This window comes from Etheostoma spectabile, chromosome 12 (assembly GCF_008692095.1).
Source record: "Etheostoma spectabile isolate EspeVRDwgs_2016 chromosome 12, UIUC_Espe_1.0, whole genome shotgun sequence".
Lineage (NCBI taxonomy): Eukaryota > Metazoa > Chordata > Actinopteri > Perciformes > Percidae > Etheostoma > Etheostoma spectabile.
The window spans coordinates 23,522,438-23,543,039 of NC_045744.1; the positions used below are offsets into that span (position 1 = coordinate 23,522,438).

General features: G+C 40.5%; 2 protein-coding genes across 4 annotated transcripts in view; one reads left to right on the forward strand and one right to left on the reverse strand.

Moving 5' to 3' along the window:
• The window catches only part of LOC116698872 (solute carrier organic anion transporter family member 5A1), a 65,114-nt gene extending 50,494 nt beyond the window's left edge, over positions 1-14,620 (forward strand). For both annotated transcript variants that reach the window (XM_032531094.1, XM_032531095.1), the window contains one exon: positions 14,607-14,620. The gene's annotated coding sequence lies outside the window, so the exon portion shown is untranslated. The remainder of the gene's footprint in view (positions 1-14,606) is intronic.
• Positions 945-20,058, reverse strand: stard3nl (STARD3 N-terminal like). 2 transcript variants are annotated; one of them, XM_032531113.1, is made up of 9 exons: positions 19,901-20,058; positions 12,170-12,551; positions 8,036-8,113; positions 7,347-7,424; positions 6,709-6,766; positions 5,866-5,979; positions 4,869-4,967; positions 3,474-3,540; positions 945-1,981 (listed from the first exon to the last, which is right to left on the reverse strand). In XM_032531113.1, exons 2-8 carry the CDS (start codon positions 12,371-12,373, stop codon positions 3,485-3,487), a joined length of 687 nt encoding a protein of 228 aa, XP_032387004.1. In that variant the 5' UTR covers positions 12,374-12,551; positions 19,901-20,058; the 3' UTR covers positions 945-1,981; positions 3,474-3,484. The 2 variants fall into 2 exon arrangements, 1 of the variants encoding a protein (XP_032387004.1); XR_004334320.1 differs by having other exon boundaries at positions 1,389-1,981; positions 5,866-5,984; positions 6,713-6,766; positions 19,901-20,055.
• Between the last annotated feature and the right edge of the window lie 544 nt (positions 20,059-20,602).

A 20,602-nucleotide genomic window follows, 5' to 3' on the forward strand; every position in this document is an offset into this window, starting at 1 on the left:
GTTGGGCAAGAGCTAAGTACCCTTTGCGGGCAAATGCCTGAGGTTACAATGTGATGTCGGGTTTTTGTGAAATGGCCCCCAACCATATCAGATCTAGGGGTTTAAAAAGAAACGGCCGTTCCGCGCCTTTTTTTTGAGGAAATAGAGGGTTTTTTTGGATACTTTGATGCGGCCCAGCCAAACCCAGACTTACTTGCAGCGGCCCCAATAAATTGAGTTTGAGAACCCTGGTTTAGATGAAGCCCAGTCGGGTGGGATCCAAAGGGCAGGGTGATGGTTTAGATGAACCCAGGTTGGGATGGGATCCAAGAGGCAGGGGCGAGGTTTAGATGAAGCCTAGTCGGGTGGGATCTAAGAGGCAGGTTGAGCTTAGATGAAGAAAAAAATTGAATTAAATTGTAAAGATCAAGTGAAGCAAAAGCAGTCAAACCCTGTATCTGGTTTTACGTGTTTCTAAGGTTCCTGAGTTTTGAGATAAGCCAGTTAAAGGGAGGTCTTGGTGAATTTGCTTCTAATAGTTATAATATTTATCAGGGAAAAACCTAAGAACCCGGGGGGTTCCTATTTTCTCTATCAAGGAGTAGTACGCTGCTCGGCATTACGGAGGGGGCCCTTCCCTACGTTTTAAGACTATCTTGCAGATAAACGAGAAAAAAAAAAAAAAGCATAGGATTTGGGAAAAAAAAAAGTAAAAAAATAAAAAAATAAAAAAAAATAGTAAATATGTCGAAAAAAAGTGACAAAAAAAAAAAATGAGTAGTAGTCAAAGAAAAAAAAAAAAATAAAATTTTTTTGATTTTTTACTTTTTTTTGAAGTATTTTCTGTACTTTTCTAAAATGTCCCCAGTGTTTTAGGTTTAAAACAAGTACATTACTAAAGTACTGTACGAAGATTTTTACTTATGGGCCCGTAAAATATAAAACACACAAAAAAACCCACCACACAAGATTTCACATTTTATTGATTCTATTTTACAGACAAGCTTTTCATAAAAGCAAAACCACTCGGCTTGCAAGGCATGCATGAATACATGTGCATGTATGAATACATGCATGTATTCATACATGTACAAATACATGTACATGCATTCATACATGCATGAATACATGTGCATGTATTGTCAGCTCCATCAGTGTTGAATAGCAGCATTTTAAGAGCGGTTAACAGTTCCCACAGAGCAGCTCTAACCTTCATGCTAAGTGCTGCATGTTTATGGCTCCTTTTGTTTTAAAGTAAAATAATACTTCACTTTTTCACAAGCAGACAGCTTTCTGTGCAAGTTGTTTGAATTTCTTCTTAAAGACCCGGAAGTAGTCAAATACGTGTTGTCTCACATTCGCTGATCCGTAAGCTCAATACTGGCCGAAAAAATCCTTTTTTCTTCTTCTATGTAGTCTATTAAACAAGCCTGTTCTTCTTCTTTACAGTGACTTCAAACCCAAGCATGTACAAATATGATAAACACATTAAAAGTAAACATGATATTGGAAGTATAAGACATTAAAACCTTAGAGAAGAAAGAACTGTAAAAAGAAACAAAAAAAACCCCCACTGAATTATTGATTTGACACTGAAATGAATCTCAAATTTATTGATTTAATTCTTATGGAAATCAAATTCTTCCCATTTGAGACACAAGTAATTTTTTATGTATAAATATGCATTCATATTTATTTCCCTCTAAGCTGCAGTTACATTAAATGTGAGAAAAAACACCCTGAAAATGAACGAGTCGTGATAATAAAATAGCTTTTTAAGCGGCACTTTTCCCCAGTCCCAGGTGCACATGCAGCAGGCGATATCAGAAACAGAGGTGTGTTTGTTTGTGTGTTTGTTTGTGTGTTTGTTTGTGTGTTTGTGAGTATGATTATACAAAGACGTCTTAGAGGCGGATCAGAGCTGAAACCGTGTGTAAGGCAGAGATTCCCCCCGGTAGAGCAACAGGAGCAGGAGGACACTTCACCTTCAGGAACGGATCTCCTGAGGAGAGCAAACACAAAAAAGAGGTTCATAACTTGGATTAAGATACTACGGAAGAGGATTAGGGCCACTGGTGAAAAATGTATGTGAGTTCTGACTTTTTACTCTCAAAATTCTGAGATTAAAGTCAGAATTATGACTTTTTTTAATTTTGAGATTAAAGTCAGAATTCTGACTTTAATCTCAAAATTCTGAGAGAAAAAAGTCAGAATTCTGACTTTATTCTCAGATTAAAGTCAGAATTCTGACTTTTTTTTAATTTTGAGAGTAAAGTCAGAATTCTGACTTCTGATTTTTTTCTCAGAATTCTGACTTTAATCTGACTTTAATCTCAGAATTCTGAGATTAAAGTCAGAATTCTGGATTTTAAAAAAATCAGAATTCAGACTTTATTCTCAGATTAAAGTCAGAATTCTGACTTTTTTTTTTTAATTTTGAGAGTAAAGTCAGAATTCTGACTTTATTCTCAGAATTCTGAGAAAAAAATCAGAATTCTGGATTAAAAAAAAATCAGAATTCAGACTTTATTCTCAGATTAAAGTCAGAATTATGACTTTTTTAATTTTGAGAGTAAAGTCAGAATTCTGACTTTTTTTTTATTTTGAGAAAAAAGTCGGAATTCTGAGAATAAAGTCAGAACTCTCATAAATTTCACCAGTGGCCCTAATCCTCTTCCGTAAAACACTGACATTAAAGGTGCGCTACGACTTCTTGCGTGGTTTCAGCGCAATTTCATTTTAGTCTCAAATCATATGCATCTCTCCTTGATCCGCTAGCTGCTACACTGTGAAAACCCCCGGTGTCGGGAGACAACACAGGGGTTGTGAATGTCAAAACTAGAGGCACAGGCTGTGCACCAAAATACAACAAAACACTCCAGCCAATCACCGACGAGATGGTTGGGGGTATGGGGGTAAGAAACAGTTAGTCAGCTAGGCATGACAGTTACAGAAACATGGGGGGCAAGCTTGCTCTGTTTGGTATTTCCTTGGAACGTCAACAGAAGTGACGTCATGCAGGAACTCATAGTGCACCTTTAACCCTTCTGTTGTCCTCCCGGGTCAAAAAAACGGACAAACATTTGACATTTTTGTCAATTTTTCAGACTTTATTTTAGTTTTCCCTAGCACCACCTTACTACCACTAGTTTCACACTGTATACCTTTTGGAATTCATGGTCAATAACCCTCATTTATGTAGAATTATACCTAATATGTGAGTTAAAAAAGCAGAAATTACGAATTAATTTGACTAATAGTTAAGATCAGAGGAGCGAACAGATGAGTTTAGTCAGGAATGAAAGTGATTAATTGTATTTGCAAAGAGTTGTATAGAATCCAATCCATTTTTTGTGGTAATTTGGTTTAAAAAGAAACCCATATTTCAGATATAGACATTTTTCAAAGAGGTCAGATTTGACCAGAGGACAACAGGAGGGTTAACCGCATCATCTTCCACACATCATCCACGACTCTTCACTACCAATGCTTACCTGTTAGCTCGCTACTGAATGAGTCCTATTTCTGGATCGTGTTTATCATCCAGTTCCTCGTCGGAGTCTGAACACGAGAGAGAAACAAAATCAGTGTGAGGAGAAAACCGAAAATCCAACAACGGTTCCCAATCCACATCCGGTCACATGCAGGGAGCTCGCTCCGGTGTTGTGGTGCTTATTGCGGCTGTAAGCGGTCCAAAAGAGCGCTGCCGCGACGGACTAGGCACGGAGACACGCTGGTGATCATATTGCAATGATTTTATATTTCTTCTTCTTCTTCCATATGTACAATACACTTAGCACTGCTGTTGCCTAATGTAATTGTTACCTGGTGAGTAGAAATAATTGTGTAATACTGCGTGCTGCGGTCAACAGCAGTGTTCGCTCCCAGCTCCCCCCCCCTCCCCCCCCTCGGTCAAAGCCCCAAAAGAACCCGGGTGCACAGGTGAAGCAAACAGATTTATCACTTCTGCTCAAACCGTCATGAAAACGCCCACCACCTACAATATCAGCGCATAACACAATCCTCAATAAAGGAGACCATAAACAACTTAATGTGGCTCCTACAGGGCATAACAAATGTAGTATTAGAAAATGAGATTAAAAATGAAAGCAAGAATCAAGAACCCCCCCCCCCCCTGCCCCACATCACCACATACCCTTCACCATCTGCGTGGGATACTTTCCATAAAATCATCTCTCAGGGCAAATCAAACCAGCTGTTAGGCTAACTGAAATAACACCATGAATATCTAGGAATGGTAAAGGGTATGTGTTGACCGGGGGGGGGGGGGATTTATGGGAATTTAACATAGGGTGGTGTATACTTATGCCCCTGTATTTTAACATAGGGGGGTGTATACTTATGCCCCTGTATTTTAACATAGGGGGGTGTATACTTATGCCCCTGTATTTAACATAGGGGGTGTATACTTATGCCCTGTATTTTAACATAGGGGGTGTATACTTATGCCCCTGTATTTTAACATAGGGGGGTGTATAGTTATGCCCCTGTATTTTAACATAGGGGGTGTATACTTATGCCCCTGTATTTTAACATAGGGGGGTGTATACTTATGCCCCCTGTATTTTAAGGAAGAACATTAATTTATTTACAAAGAAAATTGGTGTCCTTAAAGGTTGGATTTTCCTAAATTTTTTGAATTAAGGCATTAAGATCAATTTCCAAAAGGTGTTTTTTTATTCCTCTTTTTAAATCAACTTTAACCTGGGTGTGTAAACTTATTCAGAATAAGTAAGTCTTTAGAATCCAGAGGTCTTTGTGTGTTTGAACCTGGACTTTCTATCTTCACACTGAGCTTGTGGAGCGATAGGAAGAGGCTGGGGGAGTGGGACACATTTTGGGGTTAATGTCGGCGTGAGTGAACAGACCTGCCACGGACTCTGGTGGGGAGTAGAACTGTCCGTCAGATAAAGGTCCCGGACCCAGAGGGGGGACTCGCTCTGTGGCGTCCATGATGGACTGATATCCTGAAACACACCAAGGAGAGAAGAGCATGAAGAGCAGCTCCTCTGACAGCAGGAGAGTCAAAGGCGCCATCACTGTCTGCCAAGAATGCACCTGAACTCACCATGAGAAACATGGGCGCGGTGCATTAAACAGCGTGGCCGCCGTACGGGAAACTGAAAACTGCGTCTGTCTTACCCGTCCTGATGTCCTCGGGTCAAATATGACCCATTTTCAAAAAGTTACTATGTCAGAAATTTGTGTTTCTTTCAACCAAATTTTTTCAAAATAACTACATCGCTCTTCACAGGTTTCATAATGTTCTAATTTGTCTTTTTTTTTTGTTGAAAAGGAACATTGGAAAAAGTGACAAAAATGTCAGGAGAAGCTTGTGGAAAAAAATGTGTGGAAAAAAAACAAAAACGTCAAAAAGGAAAAGAAATAAAAGTGTCAAAAACCAAAAAGTTGCATGGTCGATGGGAAGACAACGCAATAGTTAAACTAGCAAAGACATCGCACCCAGTGATGCCCGGGCAACACGGTGGCTAAGTGGTTAGCACTTCTGCCTCACAGCAAGAAGGTTCTTGGTTTGAATCCGGGTTGTTCCGGGCCTTTCTATGTGGAGTTTGCATGTTTAATGTTTGCGTGACTTTCCTCCGGTTTCTTCCCACCATAAAGACATGCATCCTAGGGAGGACTACAGTTGAAAAATAGCCAATTGGCTAACACTAATGTCTATTGTCCTAATCAAATAAAAAATAAATAATGAAAAACCCAGAATGGTAACACATCTCCGACCCAAGAAGAAATACAGTACGCTGAATTCAGCAGTTTTTCCTTCTGCATCACCGCCGAAAATTATCAAAAGAAGCAGTAATAACATAAGAAATATCAGTGGTATTAACGGTGACGGTGACTCACTGTTTTCGTCTTCGTTCTCCTGAGGCAGAACCTTGAAGTCGAGCAGCCATGTTTCTATCCAGGCCAACACGAAGGAGATGATGGGCAGCAGGTACCCAAAGGCCACCATTAGAAAACAGCATGCACAAAGAAGAAGGAGAAGAGAAGACCTTACTTTTCAGACACTCTCCCATTGGGGTTGGGACCTGAATCAAACTGTTTTAGGCCAACAGACTTGCCTCTAAAGTGCATGCATACATGCATGCATACACATGCATACATGCATGCATAACATGCAATAGAAGCTGACTTACATACATACCATGCATACATAAGCATACATGCATGCATACATGCATACTACATACTGCATCTAACATGCATCACATACATCATGCATACATGCATCATACATGCATACATACATGCATGCATACATATGCATACATCATGCATACTACATACAACAACATAATACATGCATACATACATACATATATCATACATACATGCATACATACATACATGCATACATACATCATGCATACATACTACATGCATACATACATGCATACAATGCATACATCATACATGCATACATACATGCTACATACATGCATACATACATGCATACATACATACATGCATACATACATACATCAATGCATACAACATGCATACATACATACATGCATACATACATACATGCATACATACATACATGCATACATACATGCATGCATGGGGGTTTGCCTAACCTAAATTTTGTGAAACAATAAAGTGTATCTTTTTTTGATGTTATCGTTCTAAAAAACATCGAAATGTATATTTTTTTCATTGTAATCATAGTCAGTCAGTCAACTCTTACCTTTGATAAAATGACTTTAACAATCAGGAAAGCACAGCTGGTTGCCGTGGTGATCTGTCAAACAGAGGAAACACGGAGTAGAGACACCCGAACTGCATAGGCCGTGTAATCGCCTTTTTATAAAATCACAATCAACATCAAACACAGAGGAAACTATCATATATCTAACTATAAAATCGAGGACACTCTGTTATTAAATATATTAAATTTATTTCAATGATTGAATAAAAGGGCCATGGAAAGTTTCTCCGTGGGGACATCAAAGTATATATATAGTATATTGTATATCGGGACATTAGACAGATAAAAGCACCAGTACACAGAAATACAGAAAACGCTGATCACTCATTTACATCCAGGTAACCAACAACAACAACAACAACAACAGTGTCTGTGTTGGATGTTTCACTGCATATAATATATATATATATATATATATATATATAAATAAATACTGACCCCTCTTAAAAAAGGAAAGTTCAGTAAAAAATCTGCTCATACAAAACAAAGCTCATTTCAACTATAGCTGTCGTTCTAGAAAGTACGAGTGCGTTTCCCCCAATTTCGTCCCTTTGCTGGCACAAATGAAGAAACACTGTCAAATTCCAGTCTTCTTCCAGAAAAGACAACTTACCGCGATGGCCCACCAGTGGCGAAGCTTACAGACGGCGTACGCCAGGATGAGGGCGGCAAACCTGAAGACAGCCAGGAGCTGAGGGAGGAACGGAAGAAGGAAGAAGGTCACGTTGAGGAATGAAAAAAGACGAGAAGAGAGAAGAAGAGAAGCATTAACAGCAGGATGAATAAAATACAATAACAGCAGGATGAATAAAATACAATAACAGCAGGATGAATAAAATACAACAGCAGGATAAATAAAATACAATAACAGCAGGATAAATAAAATACAATAAATGTAGAATGTATGAAGGAAAAAAAGGAAGAAAAGGGGCACATAAGAGAGAAAAATAGAAAGAATACAAACAATGAATCTATTAAATATGGCCTTTCATTAAAGCCGCCCAAAGTACATAACATTGCACTTATTTATCAACATTATTATTATTTTTATTATTATTTATTGACTAATTTAGCCAATACGTGCAACACGTGCACACCCAGCTACAAAAACAAGTAAAAATCTGAACCATATTCAAATCATAGCTTCCGTTTGATGCGTCTTGTGTTAATCTCCGCTCATTTAGTTGCACCTTTGTCTAAATGTGACACCTCTTTGTACTACGTCACCTTTAGAAAACCCTTAAAGGGGACTAAAAAAAGAAGAAGAAGAATCTGAAATGTGAAGGAAACGTGAGAACTTACAAAGATGTCGAAGAAGGAGGCGTGGTAGTCGTAGTGCAGGACTTCTTTCTCCAGCTGCTTCTGAATGCCGCCGTTCACCTGTCAGACACACAAACCGCATGATGACAACACGACTTCAACCAGATGAAAATAAGGATCTAAGGAATGAAGCAGTAGGTGGACTTCTTTAGTTTGGTCTTTTTTTGGAGTGCTGTTTAATTTCTATCTGCTTTATTTTGTCCCCTTTTAGACACAGAGTACAGCCCAATCCGGTTGGGGAGAGTTCTAGCCCGACCAGGCTCCTCTCTTTACCCGGTCTCTCCTAGTTACGCTGTAATGGTTTTAGACTGCCGGGGGACTTCCTTTGACACACTGAGCTCCTCTCTCCTTTATCTTTCTATCTTTCCATTTTGTGTGCATCTATGTCCCAGAAATGCTTGTTACTAACCTAGTTACTGACCTAGTTACTGACCTAGTTACTGACCTAGTTACTGACCTAGTTACTGACCGAGCTCTGGGGAGTCACTCCCCGGAGTCCTTTTCCCCCCAGCATGTTTCCTCGGATCAGGGAGGCTCCAAAATCATGGTAGCAGCTGTCGCCATGGTCCCGCTACACGCCCTGTTACATCCTGCTACGTCCTGCTACGTCCTGCTATGTCCTGCTACGTCCTGCTGTGTCCTGCTATGTCCTGCTACATCCTGCTGTGTCCTGCTACGTCCTGCTACGTCCTGCTGTGTCCTGCTACGTCCTGCTACGTCCTGCTACATCCTGCTACGTCCTGCTGTGTCCTGCTATTTCCTGCTACATCCTGCTACGTCCTGCTATGTCCTGCTACGTCCTGCTACGTCCTGCTACGTCCTGCTGTGTCCTGCTATTTCTTGCTACGTCCTGCTACTTTCTGCTATGTCCTGCTACATCCTGCTACGTCCTACTACATCCTGCTGTGTCCTGCTATTTCCTGCTACATCCTGCTACGTCCTGCTACGTCCTGCTGTGTCCTGCTGCGTCCTGCTACGTCCTGCTACGTCCTGCTGTGCCTTGTAATGCTGCACAGTGCCCTGCTATGCCATGAACTACTACAAAGAACTACTACAAACTACTATTTTTTGTGACTGTTATTGCCACTCTTCATTCTAACCCCAACCGGTCGTCAGACACCACCTACCAGGAGCCTGGGCCTGGGTCTGGGTCTGGGTCTGGGTCTGTCCCAGGTTTCTTCCTAAAAGGAAGTTTTTCCTCGCCACTGTCGCACTGCTGCTTGCTCTGGAGGGAACTACTAGACCTGTTGGGTCCTTGTAAATTATAGATTGTGGTCTAGACCTACTCCATCTGTAAAGTGTCTCGAGATAACGCTTGTTATGAATTGATACTATAAAAAAAATTGAATTGAATTGAGTAATGGTCCAAAATGAGTGTGTTGCTAGTGCGCGTGACATGCAGGTCTGATCAAGACATCAAACTACCGAGCTGGCCCCGCTAGCCGACCACAACCTAAAATTTGAATTAAGCAACATGCAGTCACTGTCATCCACTTTAATCAGGATTGATTATTATATGAATACAATGGTGTCATGCTAGTCAACCAGCGTATTTCTACCTAATTTCCCTCTCCAAAATCCCTTCAGAAGAGTAACGTTAGTCACAGCGCGTGTACTTGCTTTGGTGTTTGTAAAGTTTAACAAAGAATGGTTCACATTAGAAAAGATCCTTTTTTATTTTTTATCTTCTACGGAGATGCACCCCCCTACGAAATCAGAGTGGTAGTCTGACTTAAAGTTACTTTTATTCAACCTGCTTGAGCAATAAATGAAGGTTAAGAAAAGTTTTCCCCTGAAAGAGGAAGTGATTTCACTGTTGCACACATTCCCAGAATGCACCAGTTGAAAGTGGCCCTGGGGCCCTGAAACACATACTGTACATTTTATAATACTGTATTCAAACAGTAACTCTGCTCCCAATCAAAGCACTGCACCTTTAAGTCTCTCTGTGGCTGTAAACCTGTTGGACTGCAACTCAAATGTGTGCTCAATGTAGGCCTGCACGATATTTGGGGGAAAAAAATCTGACATTGAGATATTTTTTTCCCCGTGATATATATATTGCGATGTGAAAAAAGAAGGAATTTTTAAAAGATGACATACAGTCAAGTCCGAAATTATTCATACCCCTGGCAAATTCTGACTTAAAGTGACTTTTATTCCAGTTTTTTCTTGATTAGAAATGACACATACTTTGCACGGTAGCCAGTGGAACTTGAAACATTTAGATTTTGTCTTATATCCCTTTCCCGACTTGTGAGCAGCTGCAGGTCCTCAGTGAGCTCCTTGGTCTGAGCCATGACTGCCCTCAAACCAACAGCAGAGAACTTCTGTTTTCACCTGTTGAGTTGATTAAAACAGCTTTTCCCAATGAATCGGGGTTAATTAGGATCTGGGATTAGATCGGCTTGGACTATTTGGAATGGTACAGATCTTTGGATTTTCCCATAGACTGAGACAGATTGCAACAGGTATGAATAATTTTGGTCATGCCACTTTTTGTTCAAATGTAAATAGAAGAGGAGTAATACTTTTTTCCACAATGATGCCTCTTGTACATCGTCTTGTTATCTTCTGGGAGACGCCTGTGTCATTGCTAATCAAGAAAAAACGTGCTGGTTGGAAAAAAGTAACTTTAAGTCATAATTTGACAGGGGTATGAATAATGTTGGGCTTGACTGTATGTCATCTTTTAAAAATTACTTTTTCTCTTTTTCGTATCACAATATATATCACAGGGGGGGGGGAAATTCCAATGTCGTGCAGGCCTACCTTGAGCACACATTTGAGTTGCAGTCCAACAGGTTTACAGCACAGAGAGACTTAAAGGTGCAGTGTTTTGATTGGGAGCAGAGTTACTGTTCAAATACAGTATTATAAAATGTACAGTTTGTGCTTCAGGGCCCCAGGGCCACTTTAAACTGGTGCATTCTGGGAATGTGTGCCACAGTGAAATCACTTCCTCCTTCAGGGAAAATTGTTTCATAACCTTGATTCAGTGCTTGAGCAGTCCGTGGCCTTTTTCTGTTCGGCCTCGACAAAGCATAAAGCCATCACAGTTGTAGCTATATAACTTAAATTTGAGGGTGGCAATCTGATAAAGCGCTACATAAAATACAATGACTTGTGATGCAAGGTCAGTCCGATTCCTTTGACAATACATAAAAATGTTAATGTTTGGCATATGTCTGTCTGACATTGTGTTGCAGACTGTATGCACAAGCAAATATGGTGGCACGCAAATTTAACATGTGCACAGATGATGTGAACACCGCCCTTATTAGAGGCTACTGTACTCCACTTGTGGTGCAGCTATTGAAGAAAAAAAAAAGAGAAAGAACGCGAGGGACATGTATGTGACTAGTAATGTTCCCACACTTCATGCTGTGTTGAGACATTTTATGTACATATGTATGTGTTGCTTAACTTATTCAAAATATGTAATTATAATGGATTTAACTGAGCCCACACAGAGTGACACCAGGTCCACTTCTTGCTTTTGGAAACACTGGAACAAATGTATGTGCTTTAAGCATTTTGAATTTATGGAATTTAATCTGGTGGCGCACATTTGTTTGTTTGTTTGTTTGGTCGGAAATTGACGCGTGGCATCTGTGTAAATGCGTGTCTTGGTAATAATAATTGTCAATGAAGTACTTGTTGTCCAAGAGTTTCAAACTTACGTTGGACATGACAATTCGTTTTTATTTAAAGTAAACAAAAGTAATCAAACGTAATAACTGATCTTCTTTTAATCCTTATCCTACGTTTAACCACGGTCAAAAAGCTGTGAGCAACCCAGCTGAACCAATTAGGCCAAATTGAAATAAACTTTTACACCTGCAGCATCACACGCTGGTCAACCAATGAAACGGCTCCAACGCAAGCTTATACAACTTTTTTGTCTAGTCTGTGTTGTTTAGCCTCAACATCGCCATTTCAAAAACATCCACCCACACACCCACGTGTAATTAAGTCTCTTAACATACCTTCTCTGTCTAAAGGTAAAAAAAAAAAAAGCATAAATCAATGGTGTATGTCAACATGGAAACTCATTCCCTCCGAGTCAGGCCCTCAGTGTGTGACACACATCCACAACACAAACAGACGTCTTACATTGAGCTCTATGATCCAGAGCATCGTGATGAACAGGAGGTCAAAGGTGACGAAGAGGCAGAAGGTCCTCCTCACGTCCGAGATGCACTTCTTCTCCCCAACTTCGCATGAATCCCCTCTGGCGCCGATGGGCGTGCCGTTGTTGGACCCGGGCCCCCTGCCGGTCAGCCGTGAATCGGCGCTACTGCTGCATCGGCTGTCCATCTCTGGTCTCGACCCCCCTACCTACACCCCCCCCCCCTCGAGAAGAGCCAGCGCCGCCCGCTGGTCAACAGAAGGTGCTCTCAGCTGGAGTCAGAGGAGGCGGGACATTGGAACAGGAAGCCAGGCCGGTTTTATAGGATGTGGACTCACTCTTTGGAGGTTGACTTCATCACTGCATCTGCAGGAAGGAAGACACAAAAGGTTTAAAAAAATATGATTTCACAATGTCAGATTTATCCAGCTTCGTTAGTCTTTATCGACTATGTTTTATTTCCGGGATTGTTCAGGTGCCGCCGGAAATTCTGCAAGACATCTCTCATTTCGGCCAGATGTCCGTCACCTTCCTCTTTCTCTGTGTTGTCGTTCTAAACTCCTGGTCCTCAGATCTCTGCAGGGTAAATCCAGACCGCTAGCTAGACTATCTGTCCAATCTGAGGACTATGGTTACCTGGTCCTCAGGTCTCTGCAGGGTAAATCCAGACAGCTAGCTAGACTATCTGTCCAATCTGAGGACTATGGTTACCTGGTCCTCAGGTCTCTGCAGGGTAGATCCAGACCGCTAGCTAGACTATCTGTCCAATCTGAGGACTATGGTTACCTGGTCCTCAGATCTCTGCAGGGTAAATCCAGACAGCTAGCTAGACTATCTGTCCAATCTGAGGACTATGGTTACCTGGTCCTCAGGTCTCTGCAGGGTAAATCCAGACAGCTAGCTAGACTATCTGTCCAATCTGAGGACTATGGTTACCTGGTCCTCAGGTCTCTGCAGGGTAAATCCAGACAGCTAGCTAGACTATCTGTCCAATCTGAGGACTATGGTTACCTGGTCCTCAGGTCTCTGCAGGGTAAATCCAGACAGCTAGCTAGACTATCTGTTTAATCGAAGGTTTCTGTTGCACGACTAAAACTACCTTTGAACGTTAACATGTTCCACAAGTCGACCACAAAAACAAGTTCTTTCCCGAGGCTATTTTGCAGAGGCATCGTTGCTCTGTCCGGATCTCCGCGCCACCCAAGACAATTGTGATTGGTTTAAAGAAATGCTAATAAACCAGAGCACGTTTTCTCCAATCCCAGAATGCTGTGTTGACTAGCTAGACCCTCCTTCGCCGCGCTGTGGAGGAAGGTCTGACAATGCGAGACTAGTGAAAAGCTGGTGAAGTGTGTCTAATATTAAGAAGAAGAGGATCTAATATTAAGCTGCTAAAGAGCTGTTATTTCCCACAGATAAATCCCTCCTTCTAAAAAAGAGCTACTGCAAAAGGAGAGTAAGTACAGGTCTAGAGTCAGTTCAGCCAAATAACAGAAAATAGATTTTCCTCACTGCAGTTTTGCAGGCACCACAAACAAATTCCTTTTCAACGCCACTGTACTCAGGCACATGCAGATATCTCAGACATCTAAAAACCTAGACAAAAGAAACCAAATGTATCTGCATAAATGGAAACCACTGGAGGAAATGGGGGGTTAAGAAGTTAGTAATCTCCAAAATGGCAAAAGTATGTCGATATCTGAACATTATGATGCTCTAACAGTCACTCTGCACCCTTCTGGTTACAGTCTTTCCACCAGATGGTGAACTGTGCTACATTTACATGCACATAATATTCCAGTTTTTGTCCTTATTCCAAAAAGGACGATACTCCCACTACGCTGTTCAAACGGGTGATGAAAGCGAATACTCCAATAATACGTTATCTTATGTTTACAAGTAGCCATGTAAAATACAATTTTGCAGACTAGTTGAAGTGTGCGAACACAGCGTCCCGTTTTCATTCCTTCAACCAGCTCTTTGAAAAGGTCAGTGTTGCGATGTGTGCGCATATTCAAAAACCTGTTGATCAACAAGTCTTGAATCATGTTTATTAGTAGCTGTGTTTCTGCTTCTTATCGGGTCTGCAGCTAAATAATAACATAATTAATATCATGATTGACTCCACACGACGCTCAAGTACAAATGGCAAGTACAAATCTCTACTTTCATTAATTTCAGGGTGTCTTATTCATTTTTATAGCATTGGAAAACAAATGTTTTTGAAATAATATTGAGGAAAAGTTGACATATTCCAGTCTGTGATTATCCATCAACATCCATTCCTTTAATTTTAGTCTCAATAATTTCTAATTTCTGCTTTTCTAACTCAAACATTAGGTATAATTTCCTATAAATGAGGTTTATTGACCTTAAATTTAAAAAAAAATAACCATAGCAACACACAAAACTGACCATAAGCCGTAAACAGGCAAGAGGCCATGAACTACGGTAAAAAACCCAGATTGAGATGCCTCTAAAACCCGAACAACACCAGAATATCCCACAACTTAATCAGAAAATGCTGTATTTGGAATACCCGACTGGAATAAGCTGTTTACATGACCTGTATCAAATTCTGAATGTCGTATTATAGTCCACATGGTACATATATTCACTGATGTTTCTTAATGTTGTGTTTGACAAGAAGTTTGTAAAACAAAAGTGTTACATGAGCCGAATAGCAGAGTTTTTATTGTCTCGGTGCTCTGACCTTTGACCATAACCTCTAGAACACTTCTTTGTCATAGGAAGTGAAACTACTTGCTCTTTTGCACTAACTGTAAAGTCACACATGCAGTTTGGTTCCGGCTGATTGTTTTCTCTTCTCGTTATTAGTGGCCGTGAAGTCGCCTGCACGTGATCTCATGGTTTTCTCGTCTTATACTCGAGGGGGAAATCAGCGTCATCTCAGCATTACTTTGCATAGCTTTTCAAAACTACGTGACCATAAAAACACCTGTTAGAAGAAGTTTAATTAGTGGTAAAAAGGTACATTTCCAACTTGACAGCACACAGATTGGATTATTCAACTGAACACATGATTAGTAAACGTTGGATCAGAGGTTTACTGGTACAGCATCAATAGGAACTACTGAAAAAGTCTGGGGAACTGTATTTTAATCACAATAGGACGGCAAACAGCCAACACGCTGTAACACACGTCAACAAATACTGTTATTTCCCCTGAAAGTACCACCGGCTTCCTATTCACATTCCTTTTGTTTAACCTGATTAAACAGTTTCCTTTTTTAAGGGTTTCTATGACCAAAAAAAAGATCCCATGCAAAAGAGACAACATATACAGATGTGTACAACGAGAAAGTATCCCAAGTAAAGTATGATCCCAACAATATTACTATATAAACTGTATGTAGACGCTTTTAAAGCTTTAAAGTCCCTCAGAAGAATAAGCTGTGGTGCAGTTTATTCACGGTGACTGCAGTTTACAGGAAACCAATCTCTCCCAGTTCAGAGTTAGGTGTGAGGGACGTTCAAGGCTCAAGACAAATGAGACAATGCCAGTAAAGAAATGCCAAACTAGATTTGGGGTAATTAGAAGCGGCGTCATCATTACACGCTGTAGTTGGTCCGTCACAGTACTGATAAGTTGATTTTTAGTCTCGAATTGCCAGACCTTCCTCCACAGCACAGCTAAGGAGGGTCTGGCTAGTCTACAGCATTCTGGGGTGGGGAAAACACGCACACACACACACACACACACACACACACACACACACACACACACACACACACACACACCACACCACACCACACACACACATATATGTATTTTAAATATTCATTCTTCTGAATCCTTTATAATGACAAATGATTCTGATAAATAGATATTTAAAAAATAAAATAAAAACGGATAGTCAACCATGTTACGAGTGTTAGCGTTGCACAGTCTGCCCACCAGAGGGCGCTTTACAACTTCCTTGTTGGCAATACTCTGATTTTTTTTTTTAAGTTATTGCGTTTTTATTTCAAATGGACTTTAAGTTTCATATCTTAAATTTGTATTTCTTTTGTTTGGTTTCTATCTCAAATACAGATGAGAAACACAATCTCTATCACAACAAAAGCAGAACAAAATCCACAAACCTTCACAATAAAACGTCCTCTTTATAGCTATATAAGAACTCCTTTGGACTTATTTGGGGCACAAAAATATGAAATACCGTTTAACTTGTTAAACTTAAATCTTAGTTCCTGTGGTCACAGGACTTCTACGGATTAGGGACCAACAGTGAAACATTTGTGAAAGTGTTTCCCCGGTGTAATCGGCCATGCAGAAGAAACCCTTTAAACACCACATGCTTATTTAAAACCAAAAGCATATTTCAGGATATTACTGTGACACCAGAGCTGGGACTATCAGTTTGACTACCAGCTCATTCTTCACAAAAGGAGACAATTATCAAGACAACACACTTAAATAAAATCCAAATTAGTTAGTTTTGGGTTCCCAAGGCTGTGTTAATTGATTGTGAGTTAGCTTTGGCCACTTCATTTACAAGGAAGGGGAACTCGTCAAGCTGATTGACACACAATTTACATAAAGAGGAACTTAATCAACCACGGAGTGGTGTTTGTGTCCACGTGATGAGTTTAAGTCGGACAATCCCTCTCTTTCATCTCAGGTTTGGTCTCCACCTGATTATTGATAACTAATACTGAGCAGGCAGTTTCCAGTCAGTTTATCAGAGCGTGCTGGAAAACAAGATTGTTGAATGCACCGAGACTGAAGCCAAACAGTAGACGTCTTACCCCAAATATGATCAAACCAAGGTTAAAAGGGAACTATGCAGTGGTTTTTTTTTTTTACCTTAATTTACCTGAATTGAACAGTTTTGGAGTCAGTGGAACGGTTGCAAGGGTGGTTTTCCGCTCACAGGCAGAAAAACCACCCTTGAATAGTGGTTGTCTTGCTCCCCCCTAATGCCTGTGAGCAGGAAAAAAAAACCACCTTTCAACTTTTTTCGGGTTGAATAGTGGTCGTCCTGCTCCCGCCTAATGCCCGTGAGCGGTAAAACCACCCTTCAACTTCTGGCTGGCGAGCAGAGCGTCAGGAAGCATCGCGTGGTCAGGTCTCTCGATGTGTCGATGTTTCTGTCTCCTGGGTGAAAGCCCTGTGTTGTTTTACCCATCCACCCCCCCCCCCCCCCACGCGGATTTTCGCCCTTTCATATTATTCATGAATTCACATGCAATCGTAAGGCAATGTTAGTCAATGGAGGCCAAACGGCGTTGATAAACACGCTAAAAAGACAGCATGCGTCTTGGTAACACGCCACTAATGGGATACAAATTGGCGTGTTACACATCCGCCATTTCATGAGATTTGTCTGCATTAAAAACATGAAACAGGCGCGTTACAAAGAGAGACAGTTTCAACATGGGGGCTCAGTGGTTAGCGTAGAGTTTGCATGTTCTGCCCGTGTTTGCGTGGGTTTCCCCCGGGTGCTCCAGTTTCCTCCCACCATAAAGACTTGCATGCTGGGTAACTAGGACTACGGTTGAAAATTAGCCGACCGGCTGACACTGGCACATTTCCAGAAAAGTTGACTAATGTGCCTTGTCCTAATCGAATACATAAATCTTATAATCAAATCAATAAATCTGATCATCAAATCAATAAATCTTGTTCGGTTATTCTAGTAGCAAAGCGCTGCAGCTTGCCAGTCAAATATATTTAACTTTGCAAATTAAGACAGTGAGCAAGAGATTCAAAATCTTAGGTTTAAGCACACAAGGGAATATATTTTCACCTGTTGTTTCAAAACAGCTGTTTTTGCTCTCAACAGCTGTTTTGAAACAACAGCTGTGTCTGTTCTAATCTTTGAAGATCTGCTGTTTTACCTTGTGACATGTTGCGCTCTGTGGTTTGTTGTGTTGCTGATCTTTTGGGCTTCTGTGCTTTAGTCTTTCTTGTTTACTTGTGTTTTAAAAAGTTCAAGTATAGTATCAAGGCCAGAGGACTACAGGTGAAAAATAGTCTTTTGGCTAACTCTGGCATTTTTAACCCATGTAAAATTGCGTGTTTTTATCAATCTGCACTGCCCCCTTCTTAAATAAACATATCTGAATGGGATTCCTGTGTTGAATTAGTAATCTAAATCTGAATAAGTAACTAAAGCTGTCAGGGAGCCTTAAAGGTGCACTATGAGTTCCTGTGTGGTTTCAGCACAATTTAATTTTTCGTCTCAAATCGTCGGCCTCTCTCCTTGATCCGCTAGCTGCCCCCCCCCCCCCTAAATACACTGCAAAAAGCCTGGTGTCGGGAGACAACACAGGGGTCCTAAACAAGCACTAGGGGCACAGGCTGTGCACCAAAATACAACAAACCACATTGCAGCCATTCACAGACAAGATGGTTGGGGGAGAGGTGGGGGGGTGGGGGTTAGTGACAGTTAGTTGTGACAGTTACGGAAACATGGGGTGGGGGGGGGGGGCGAGCTTGCTCTGTTTTGTTGAAATTTACTTGGAACGTCAACAGAAATCATACTGCACCTTTAATGTAGTGGAGTAAAAAAGTACAATATCTGCCTCTGAGGTGTAGTGGAGTAGAAAGTAGAGCTAGTGGCATAAAATATAAATACTCACGTACAGGTTTCCTCAAAATTTAACTCAAATACAGTACTTTAGTAAATGTACTTAGTTATTTTCCAGCCCTGGTTCACCGTGTGAGGATGCTAACGTCACAGAGGGAGACGCAGCTCGAAACTACAAGAAGCTGCACTGGATGACGCGTCTCCCTGTTGTCACTATGACAACTTGACATTTAGGGTTTCTTAAAAACAGAAGCAGGAAACGTGCACGAGAACACAGCTACGGCGGAGAGGAGGCCGACAACAACAACAACAACAACGACAACAACAACGACAACAACAACTACAACGACAACTACAACAACGACAACGACAACAACTACCGAAACACACACACAACACACAACAACACACAACAACAACAACACAACGACAACACTACAACACAACTACAACGACAACAACAACAACAACACACGAAACAACACACAACGACAACTACAACAACTACAACAACTACAACAACGACAACACAAAACAACACTAACAACACGACAACTACAACAACGACAACAACAACTACAACAACAACAACAACAACTACACAACACAACACACAACACTACAACAACAACACACACACACAACAACTACACAACAACAACGACAACTACAACGACAACTACAACAACAACGACAACTACAACAACAACAACAACAACGACAACAACTACAACAACAACAACAACGACAACGACAACGACAACGACAACAACAACACTACAACAACTACAACTAGAACAACGACAACAACAACAACAACAATAACGACTAGAACAACGACAATAACTAGAACAACGACAACAACAACGACAACAACGACAACGACAACAGCAGCATTATGGAGTCATTAGCTTAATATTTAAGCCACTTAGCGCGAGGTACAGGCAAAAAACGACCAGAAGATTAAAGGAAATAATGAAGAGTTAAATAAAATTAAATACATATAACGATGCTACACCTGTCGTTCAATGACAGACTACCATAGTAAAGAAGAGGTGTCGTTAACCAACAGTCTACCGTTAACAACTAAGCTAGCTAGTTAGCTGAAAGACGTGTATAAAAACCGGGTTTTTTAAAAGACTACATTAGGGTCCTTACCTTTCAAACTATCCTCGGAGAGTTGGTTTTCTGAACCACCTTTAGGAAAGTTTCTATCGGCAGGTTTTAACTTTCAACAGCTGACAAGTCATCCGCTTCCCTGTCGTCTGCTGCTCGGACAGGATGCAGGTAGCCGGAATACGGAAGAACAAAAACCGGACGCAAAGGATTCTGGGATATGAAGTCTGAGCAATCATTCGTGACAAGCGTCTTTCGATGGACGTAGCGCTCCCTGGTGGACATTTTGGAGATCAGCTGTTGTCGGGGAATTTTATTTATTTATTTATTTATTTTTGTCCCACCTTGAACTTTTTTATACATATTTTTTATTAATAAAACGACAATCAACACTGGTATAAAAGCATAGGCCTTTAAAGGAATGATATAGGCTAATAATAATAATAATAATAATAATAATAATAATAATGTGTAGCCTATTTAATTTATTTAACCACGAGAGTCACATTAAGATTAAGAAGCTCTTATTCAAGGGAGAGCTTACAGGCAGCCGCGTAAATTAAACACAACTGGAAAATAAATTAAAAGTAATAAAATATAAAGAGTAGGGAACTCACATTTCAAGAGTAGTACGGTAATTTACAGGAGTCCATTTTGTATTGAGGTAAATTAAAACATTCACATCTTAAGGAATCTGCCACTAATTATTTCATTTTGGATTTAAAGGAATCATTTATTTAACCC

Bases quoted from the DNA above. Each gene is read 5' to 3' on its own strand.
- stard3nl (XM_032531113.1), bottom strand. From the start codon at position 12,373: ATGGACAGCCGATGCAGCAGTAGCGCCGATTCACGGCTGACCGGCAGG. The intron at 6,767-7,346 runs GTAAGTTGTCTT...TCTGTTTGACAG, and splicing joins GCCACTGGTGGGCCATCGCG to ATCACCACGGCAACCAGCTG. The intron at 4,968-5,865 runs GTGAGTCACCGT...GGTGTGTTTCAG, and splicing joins GGAGAACGAAGACGAAAACA to GATATCAGTCCATCATGGAC.